Source organism: Penaeus chinensis, chromosome 27, assembly GCF_019202785.1.
Source record: "Penaeus chinensis breed Huanghai No. 1 chromosome 27, ASM1920278v2, whole genome shotgun sequence".
NCBI classification, from domain to species: domain Eukaryota; kingdom Metazoa; phylum Arthropoda; class Malacostraca; order Decapoda; family Penaeidae; genus Penaeus; species Penaeus chinensis.
In genome coordinates, this window is record NC_061845.1 from 9,910,438 (window position 1) to 9,921,132 (window position 10,695).

At 42.8% G+C, this 10,695-nt stretch overlaps 2 protein-coding genes across 2 annotated transcripts in view; both read right to left on the minus strand.

Moving 5' to 3' along the window:
* LOC125039379 (mitogen-activated protein kinase kinase kinase 7-like) overlaps positions 1 to 10,695 on the minus strand; it is a gene marked incomplete in the record, with an annotated part of 225,210 nt that overhangs the window by 189,490 nt on the left and 25,025 nt on the right.
* LOC125039380 (transforming growth factor beta receptor type 3-like) lies at positions 113 to 10,173 on the minus strand. Its single transcript, XM_047633225.1, has 14 exons — positions 9,755 to 10,173; positions 6,482 to 6,650; positions 6,008 to 6,134; positions 5,444 to 5,657; positions 4,990 to 5,179; positions 4,676 to 4,726; positions 4,280 to 4,521; positions 3,864 to 4,028; positions 3,555 to 3,699; positions 3,170 to 3,363; positions 2,919 to 3,014; positions 2,494 to 2,617; positions 2,056 to 2,280; positions 113 to 1,541 (listed from the first exon to the last, which is right to left on the minus strand). Exons 1-14 carry the CDS (start codon positions 9,881 to 9,883, stop codon positions 1,429 to 1,431), a joined length of 2,184 nt encoding a protein of 727 aa, XP_047489181.1. The 5' UTR covers positions 9,884 to 10,173; the 3' UTR covers positions 113 to 1,428.

Sequence of the window (10,695 nt, forward strand, 5' to 3'; positions counted from 1 at the left end):
ACACATACACACACACACACACACACACACACACACACACACACACACACATATATATATATATATATATATATATATATATATATATATATATATAATACATTTTCCTTGATATAACAGGAATTTCTTATGCAGCAGTGAACTGTACACACAGTTTATGCTGAATATGGTGAAAAAAATAATAACAATATTGATAAAATAAAATGAAATGAGCAGGTACAATATACATTCATATATGAAGATGCACCTTTGTCAGAGCACATTCCAGTTCACTTACAAGAAATCGTGCTTTGTTGACCTCTGCAGCTGTGATTATAAATTATAAATGTAATAAGATTACAGTAATGAGCATTAAAACCCTGGAACAAATATCATTAATAATCTGCCACGTACTTCTTTACATGCAAGAGTATAAGTAGTACTTCAGTGCACTACGGGATAGGACTGCCCCTGAGATTTTGTCCAATGGTTTCCTGGATAGTCAGTCTATATATTGGTACAGATGACTCCCTTTACACACAGATGGGAACTGCCTTCCATTTCCTGGTCAATTTGAATATTCCTATTGGATCCCATATCAAAATAAAATCAGAGGAATAAATTAATATGAATGATGGTGATACAGAAATACATTAAAGAAAGGATAATAGAGGAAGTGCGCTGCTCTAAGGGCATACTTGTCATACTAACAGCTTACAAACATTTACCCGTAATGTTTAGTGCAACTCATGACTACATATGCAAGGTACTGGGGTGATACAATGCAAAAATTCTAGCTAGTAGTTTGGCATATATAGGAACAGGGCAGAGCAGTTCAACTCCCTTTATAAAACACTTAATAAATAAAGTCCTAAACTTACTTCCAGTATACAAAACTGAACTACATAACCAAGCTACAAACTGCCTTGTCATTACCCAATTACAATACAAAGCATCAGGTGAAGAAATAGCATGTTTATGACACACAAAAAATCATCTGGTACTTCTCATTTCCTGTAATATGTTAAATAACAAGTTCCCTGAAAATTTCTCTTTTTATAGTAAAATAAGGTAAATAATTCAACCCAATAGTGCCTGTTTACTCTGAACAAGAAACATGCACCACATAATATCTTCTCACAAAAACTGACCTATGATAAATAAAGACATTACTATAACTTGTTTCTCAATCTGTATAAATACCCAGGTACATATATATACACATTCATATATATATCAAGGACAACTCAGGAAGGGCACAAATTTAGGCAGCCATTCTTGTGGTAGTCACAGGCAAGTGTCATAAGCGGCCTGTTTGTAGACTGGGGTTAATTTCTATCTGGTCACCTGGAAATATAGTCTTGGCCACTAGACACAACTGGTGGTTGGAGGAGGTGCATGCTGGAGTTTGCCACGCCTTGACCACAATGGGGGCAGCCCATGGGACCGTCAGGCTGTCATAGGAGCCTGCGATGAGGGAGTTGACGATCCTGAGTGAGCTGATAGATCATATCCGGAATTCCTTGGTGCCCCGCCCTCTGGACGCTTCTGCCGTCGGGGATCTGGAGGTAAATTGTATATTCTTTGAGCAAAATATACACAGTAATTACTTGAGTTTAAAAACTCTGTAATGAAAAAATTATAATATTTATAGTCAAATTACATTTGAATATTAGGGAAGCACATAAATTCAAATGTTCAGGAACCTGAGAACAGCATGGAGTAACTGAAATTTTGTTCCATACAATCATTTGCTCATGTAAATGGACTTACAAACACAAAGTACTTCAAATTGAAAAACAACAAAAAACAAAAAATACCTTAAATACTTTATATCATTACACTTTGCTGAGCATATCTGTCAAAACTGGCCATACATAAAAGTATTGGCCAGGAAAGCATCCCTGATAATTACAATTCTTTTATGAAACTCCTTTCACAGATTTATTGTTAGAGCTTCTCTAAAAAAAAAAACAGATCTTGTCATAAACAAGGCATAGGTTTATCCTTTAAAGTGCTTGCCATTTACTTTTTCTTCTGTCCACTAAGTATTTATTAAACAATAATGTTACTTGCCTGTCTTCATATGTATCACCCAGAGTGTTGCAGTCAAACAAACACCGATGATGAATGAAGCCAATGCTATTCCTACAACTATCTCCGTTGAGAGTCCTCCGAGTACGATAATCTGGGTTTTATCTTCTGTGGCATTGTTGACGGGCAGGCTGACCTCACTGTTCTTGGTCATGCCCTCTTTGCTATTCTCCTTCCTTTTTCCGGTGTTCTTGTCTGACCAGGCAGCTGTAAATTGAATTTATTGGAATAGCAAATAGATTACATCACTTTTAAGCAAGTAAAGTCATTTTTATCTGATTACCATATTATTTTATAGTGATCTATTACAAGTAATTATAAATTGGTCAAGTCTCTTGATTATATAATCATCTGATAATATCCTTTCAACATTAGAAAAATGAGAATGCTGGCAATGTACAATTTCTCCTTGATGCTTACACTTTGTACTCGAGACAATCGTAAAAGGTCCAACAGTTAAGGTCTGTAGTGATGAGGATGATGGTTGATCAAGGAATACTTGCATGAGTGGAGCCTCATTACAGTAGTGACCAGGATTTATACACTGTTGGGATGAAAGAGAAGAGAATGAACTTGCTCTATCAGTTTATGTGAAAGCCACTGTTCTTGTATATTCATCCAATGAAAATCCCTGTAATTACATCTCAAGTTTAAGGACTAAAGTGAGAAAAGAAAAATGAGTATTCTGAGGTTCATTTACTATTTGATGAATTATCATCATTATCCCAACAGAAAACACTCCACAGAATGGATATGGATCCAAATGTAATCATCCAATATAATTCTCTTCCCACTTTCTAAAGCTTATGATGTGAATCAAATTTACATCAGCTTCTTCTACTGACCCGATTTACAGCTGGCCTTGGAAGAGAGTCTGCAGAACATACTCCCAACTGACAGTGTAGGTAGAAAGAACCCAAATACGAATACTCAGGAAGGACCTGTAAAATAAAACATAAGTATATATAACCCCCATTCAATCAGTGAACATCCTTTTTGTTCTCTATTTTCATTCTATTTACAATGTAGAAGAGAAAAATAAGAATATTCAGATATGAATAAAATAGGGGATAGTGTGCTCATCAGGAGGCTTTACCTGAAAACTGAATCCTGAGGTGGGGCTGTGGTACTGCTCTGGCTCTAAATCAATAGAAGAATCATGAGGGCAAGATTTGCGCATGAGAGGTATTCTAGGAGCACCAGGACGCTCAGGAGCTGAGCTGTTGCTTAACCAGCAGTCCTCCAAGACTACCCGTAAATCTGCATCATATGCTGCGGTCCATGGCATTACTGTGCAGAGGAAAAGTTTTGATTACTAAAGTATTAATCAGTTGAGAAAAAACATGAAAACATGAATGCATTGCCATACATAAATGCGATTATGATATATATATAAAAAATCTAGATAATGTCTTCCAAATATAAACATCAAAGGCCATTTCACAATGAATGATTAGTCATGCTTTCACAGTTGCCCTTACCACTGGCTAGCTTGGTTCGAACGTAGAGTCTACGGTTGACATTTGTGGTTGCCGGCAAATCACTTGATGTTATAGGTGTCTTGTGATCCCGATCCCTGAAGATATCCATCTTGTATGTCGCTCCAGCTGAAGATTCCGTAGTACTCTGTACGTCGGAGGAAGTAGGAAATTAACCGAATGAAAAAAGAGTCACGTAAGGAAAAATTACGTAAACAGATTATCAACTGGAGGAATTTATTAACACCCGTTAAAGAGACCCACTTCTCAATCACCTGTAATAAACAAATTGTGCCATAGAAAGAGTCTAACCTTCCTGTTTGTTGTTGTCTTGGTTTCCTGCTCGGGCTGGGGGTCTACTTGACACTGCACCTGAATTGGATGGATTTTGGTGGCATAATACTCATCATCCGACCCGTATCCTGAGCCATCAAAGTCTTCGTCATCACTAATACTTGGGCCTAATTCCATCATTACCTGTGTTGAATAAAACAATGCTTATTTCAATTGGAATAATCATGCTCATTTTGTGTAACTTTAAATTGTAGACAGAGTAACAGAAATAAAACAAAAAGGTGAAAGGTTAAATACTAAACCTAAAAGAAGAAAATATGAGGAAAAATATTATGAAAGACATTAACACTTGCTCTCATGAAGCTATGTAAAATATTCTTGATGTCTGAAAATAATAAGCAAAATTTTGTTTAACACCAAGCAAAAACACTCACATAATTTGTATATGTAGTCTGGTAGGCTGAGTTTTGATGAGTAAAACTACATCTGGAGAACCTCTGCTTTATGACGACGTGAGTGGCATTCAGCACTCCCGTACACGTGCGATCGGCTAAAGACATCGAGATTCCTCCTACACGTTCTGATATTCGACGTGGGATGGCCACTGTCATACTGTTTTGGTCACAGCTTACAGAAAGCGCTCCGTGTATCAACGTTGTAGGATCCTCCGCATAAACTGTGAAGAGTAATAAGTCATTGTAACGTAACATTTTTTCGTTTATTTCATTTTTTTTTCTATGATCATGGTTATGATATAGATCAATATAACAATGTAACAGACACATAAAATTATTACATTTCTTTCTTTCTAAAAGAGCAAAAGATCTAACCTGTTGGTCTTTCATTAACAGGGATATATGAAGGCAGCACTACCCGATTTTCTGAAAAAATAAAAAAAATTCCGTTGAAGATATTTCTCCTGTAATTTCTACTAACAAACAACAGTCTACAATAACTTTTCTTTTGCAATTGCCTTGAATAATCAATGTAAGGTATTTTTAGTTAAATGATCATATCATGAAAAAAAAAAAAAAATCCAAATTTGTTATCACGGTTATTCTTTCTTTTATTCTTCAATGAACTTTTTACTGAAATCCTCATATATGTATATACATTTAAGAAAACTAAAATACAAACAAATTACCATTCTTCGCAGGGACTACAACAGTAATCTTGTTTGGGCTTGTAGTGCGAGTGTAAGACACAGGTGGGCCAATGGTCGTTAATACTGTTAGGATCAGCTGGTCAAATGTAGCTGGCACTTCGATTCTCTTGACTTCCACCATCACACCAGGTCCTGACACTGATGTGTTCTCTACCTGATCACCTCCACCCTGATTAAGATGAAGAAGAAGAAAAAAAAAATAAACAAATAAAAAAAAATCAGGGGATAAGTTTTATTTTATTCAAAAATTTCAGTAACTCATTTTTTAACTATACAGTACATGCTGTGATTCCAAATTATTTATAGGCAGTGTTCCTCATTGATTATGCAGTGTTCCTCTTTATCTATATGAATAAATGATAATATTAGATATGATTAAATGACCATAAAAATTTGAAACAAAGTAAATGACTAATGACTCTTTTCTGCATACCACAAGCAAAGTAATGGTGCCCTGAAGATTGGTAGCATGAAGGGACCAAGTAGTCGGTTTGGAAGTGCGGAGGACAAAAGTAATATTTCTCTCCACACTGGTATTTCCACCTTGGCCAATGCTGCTTCCACCTCTTTCTCCTTTTCCTGTGACCTCGAGGACAAGGCTCCCATTTTCATTACTGCTGCCATCCACTTCGATGATGTGTATGTCCCTGTAAATATGTTTTTCGATGAGATGTTTAAGGCACAAGGAGAAAAGGGGATTGTAAAGTCTGTGTCATGTTGAAGGTCAGAAGGAGCTGTTTAGAAGAGAGAGAGAGAGAGAGAGAGAGAGAGAGAGAGAGAGAGAGAGAGAGAGAGAGAGAGAGAGAGAGAGAGAGAGAGAGAGAGAGAGAGAGAGAGAAGGAGCTGTTTAGAAAAGAGAGAGAGAGAGAGAGAGAGAGAGAGAGAGAGAGAGAGAGAGAGAGAGAGAGAGAGAGAGAGAGAGAGAGAGAGAGAGAGAGAGAGAGAGAGAAAATCTAAACTAAGAGTACCACTTAACTGACAAGTAACAAATATTTACCTGTCATTTTCCCCGAGCATGTTGTGATGATAGCACCCTGAAATAGGCTGTTCTATCGACGTGATGCATTTGCTCACTGGGCTATCTTCCTTGGTGTCGATGCCACAGCCAGGACCAGACTCATCATCTGAGGTTGAGAAGGAATGCCTTAAAAACTGGTTTTCTGCCTGACGAGGAAAAAAACTGGATGGATGGATGGGCAGATGAAGGAATGATGGTGGATGAATTGGTGAATGAATGAATGAATGGATGGATGCAGGACTGGTGGAAGAGGGATAGACTGATGTTGGATGGATGGATGGGACAAGATGAATGTATGGATAGAAGGACAGGCAGATGTATGGATGGATAGATAGCTGTGTGTGTAATGCCTTCACACACACACACACAAAACCAACACCCACACACCCCTTCCTACCACCCCCTACCTACACACACACACCCACACACATATATAAGAGCGAGCGACCTCACCTTCGGACAGTTCCAAGATGACCCTGTTGGCGCGAGGAGCTCGGGTGTACGACGTCACGAAGCCGAACTTGCGAGTCATGGTCGGGATGAGATTTTCCTCCGACAGACGCTGCCGGTGGGCGATGCTGTAGCGGAGGTTGCTCCCGCGCACTTCGTCGTCCCCGCTCACCTGAGGGGAGGGAAAGATAGAGTAGTGGGACGGAAAGGAAGAGATGGAGAGGATGCGGATAGAGAAGGGGACAAGGGAGAGATGGAGAGGATGCGGATAGAGAAGGGGACAAGGGAGAGATGGAGAGGATGCGGATAGAGAAGGGGACAAGGGAGAGATGGAGAGGATGCGGATAGAGAAGGGGATAAGGGAGAGATGGAGAGGATGCGGATAGAGAAGGGGACAAGGGAGAGATGGAGAGGATGCGGATAGAGAAGGGGACAAGGGAGAGATGGAGAGGATGCGGATAGAGAAGGGGACAAGGGAGAGATGGAGAGGATGCGGATAGAGAAGGGGACAAGGGAGAGATGGAGAGGATGCGGATAGAGAAGGGGATAAGGGAGAGATGGAGAGGATGCGGATAGAGAAGGGGACAAGGGAGAGATGGAGAGGATGCGGATAGAGAAGGGGACAAGGGAGAGATGGAGAGGATGCGGATAGAGAAGGGGACAAGGGAGAGATGGAGAGGATGCGGATAGAGAAGGGGACAAGGGAGAGATGGAGAGGATGCGGATAGAGAAGGGGACAAGGGAGAGATGGAGAGGATGCGGATAGAGAAGGGGATAAGGGAGAGATGGAGAGGATGCGGATAGAGAAGGGGATAAGGGAGAGATGGAGAGGATGCGGATAGAGAAGGGGACAAGGGAGAGATGGAGAGGATGCGGATAGAGAAGGGGACAAGGGAGAGATGGAGAGGATGCGGATAGAGAAGGGGACAAGGGAGAGATGGAGAGGATGCGGATAGAGAAGGGGACAAGGGAGAGATGGAGAGGATGCGGATAGAGAAGGGGACAAGGGAGAGATGGAGAGGATGCGGATAGAGAAGGGGATAAGGGAGAGATGGAGAGGATGCGGATAGAGAAGGGGACAAGGGAGAGATGGAGAGGATGCGGATAGAGAAGGGGACAAGGGAGAGATGGAGAGGATGCGGATAGAGAAGGGGACAAGGGAGAGATGGAGAGGATGCGGATAGAGAAGGGGATAAGGGAGAGATGGAGAGGATGCGGATAGAGAAGGGGACAAGGGAGAGATGGAGAGGATGCGGATAGAGAAGGGGACAAGGGAGAGATGGAGAGGATGCGGATAGAGAAGGGGACAAGGGAGAGATGGAGAGGATGCGGATAGAGAAGGGGATAAGGGAGAGATGGAGAGGATGCGGATAGAGAAGGGGATAAGGGAGAGATGGAGAGGATGCGGATAGAGAAGGGGACAAGGGAGAGATGGAGAGGATGCGGATAGAGAAGGGGACAAGGGAGAGATGGAGAGGATGCGGATAGAGAAGGGGATAAGGGAGAGATGGAGAGGATGCGGATAGAGAAGGGGACAAGGGAGAGATGGAGAGGATGCGGATAGAGAAGGGGACAAGGGAGAGATGGAGAGGATGCGGATAGAGAAGGGGATAAGGGAGAGATGGAGAGGATGCGGATAGAGAAGGGGACAAGGGAGAGATGGAGAGGATGCGGATAGAGAAGGGGACAAGGGAGAGATGGAGAGGATGCGGATAGAGAAGGGGACAAGGGAGAGATGGAGAGGATGCGGATAGAGAAGGGGACAAGGGAGAGATGGAGAGGATGCGGATAGAGAAGGGGACAAGGGAGAGATGGAGAGGATGCGGATAGAGAAGGGGACAAGGGAGAGATGGAGAGGATGCGGATAGAGAAGGGGACAAGGGAGAGATGGAGAGGATGCGGATAGAGAAGGGGACAAGGGAGAGATGGAGAGGATGCGGATAGAGAAGGGGACAAGGGAGAGATGGAGAGGATGCGGATAGAGAAGGGGACAAGGGAGAGATGGAGAGGATGCGGATAGAGAAGGGGACAAGGGAGAGATGGAGAGGATGCGGATAGAGAAGGGGACAAGGGAGAGATGGAGAGGATGCGGATAGAGAAGGGGACAAGGGAGAGATGGAGAGGATGCGGATAGAGAAGGGGACAAGGGAGAGATGGAGAGGATGCGGATAGAGAAGGGGACAAGGGAGAGATGGAGAGGGTAGGGTAAAGGTTGTGGATAGAGAGCGGAACATGGGATAGATGGGGAGGGTAGGGTGAAGGTTGTGGACAGATGGAGGGCATAGAAAGGGGTTGGGGAGGAGGGATAGATGGGGGCGGAGTAAGTGATAGGGGATGGAAACGATAGATGTGGATAGAGAGAGGGACAGAGGGTGGAAAGAATAGAGAGGATAGAAAAATGGATATGGAGGGTGGAAAGGATAGAAAGAGGGATAGGAGATGGATAGGATAAACGTGGACAGGAGGAGGAAGGAGAGAGAGAGAGGGGGATTTGGGATAGATGGGAATAGAGGGGTAGGGAAGAAAAGAGAATTGAGAGGGCGTAGAGAATAGACAGAGACAGACAGGAGGAAGATAACAGGGGTTAGAGAGTGGGTGTCGAGGGAGTATAGAGGAGGATAGAAAAGGGAATGGGAGACACCGTGGATAATAGGAGATGGAGAGGGGAACGGGGGACAGGAAGAGGATAGAGGATGGTTGGGGGTAGAGAAGACAGAGATGGGAAATTGAAGGCAAAAAAAAAAAGTAAAATTGATGTACACATTTTATCTATTGGATACTGGTTTATATTTACTATTCATGATCATTTATTTAGGGGAAACTTTATTGATAATAGCTAATCATTGTTATTTTCATTATTGTTATCAATATCATCGCTATTACTTTGACTATCGTGTTATCACTACAATATTTTTTTTCAGAGTCATTGTTTTTTATGATTATTATCTCTTGTATCATTATAAAGATAATTATTCATGTTATTCGCTGTTATTAGCAAGGCAATTACATTTCCCTTCAACATGAATGTAATCTTAATTATGAAGGTCAGTCATCTAACACCATTTCTTTGCTTTTATTTTCTTGTTCCCTTTTCTTGCTCCTTCTTTCTCCCCTTCCTTTTTTTCCGTCCCTGCCCCGCCCCTTCCCTGCCTCTGCCCCGCCCCTCCCCGCCCCTCCTACGTCCCTCTCCACTTCCTCCTTTGTCCCTCCCCCCGCCCCTGCCCCGCCCCCTGCCCCGCCCCTTGCCCCGCCCCTCCTCCCTTCCTAAACACTCACCAGAAAGATGCTCTTGGTGTGGTTCTGAATGCCCTGCGCCGTGACGGTGAACACGACGGGCGCCTTCCCCCTGGAGGAGTGCAGCACCAAGGCCACCCGTGACATGGGCGTCTCCGGCGATGTGGGCATGTCCTGAGGGGTGGGCGTGGCTTCCTGGGAGTCCGCCCCCCTCTTCTTCCCCGCAAGCACGACCTCCACGGCCCCGCCCTCCGGGTCGTCCACATGGATGATATGGACCTGTCGGATGGGCGTGGTCCCGGTGGGAGGGGCGTGGTCGGGCGGCGGGCGCGGGAAGAGGCAGCCGCGACAGGTGGCGGGCGCGTCGACCACGGGCGTGAAGTAGTTCGTCTTGAGGGGCGTCTCCACCACGCACAGCTCGCCGTTCTGGCCGCCTGGGGGAGGAGAGGGAGGCCATTAGGGATACAAGTCAGGGCTAAGTCGGTAAGAATAAAAAAAATAATGGTTAAGAGTTACAACCACTAAAAACAACTACAACAATGGATAAAAGCAACAGCCATATAAAAATAACAATAGTAATAAACAAGAGGAAACAACAATGAGTAATAACCACAAAAGCAACTACAGTAATTAATATAACCAACAACCTGAAAATAACAACAACAACAACAGGCTGAGAGCTAAACAAACGAAAGAAAGAAACAAAAAGAGTCGAAAATACGGCGGTTGACCACAAACTTTTTTTTTTTTTGTTTTTTTTTTACCCATTCATTCCGACGGCTCCTAACGCATCTCTCCACGCTCTAGCACAAACGCCATACTTCATCACACACTCGACGCAAAAAAGAAAAAGAAAAGAAAAGTAAAAAGAAGAAAAAAAAAGAAAAAGCAAAAGAAAAAAGTCCTACAGAAAGAGCCCGCGATGGCAACATTCAGAGTGCGGTAACCAATGAGTAAATAAAGTACTATTTTGACCGATTTTT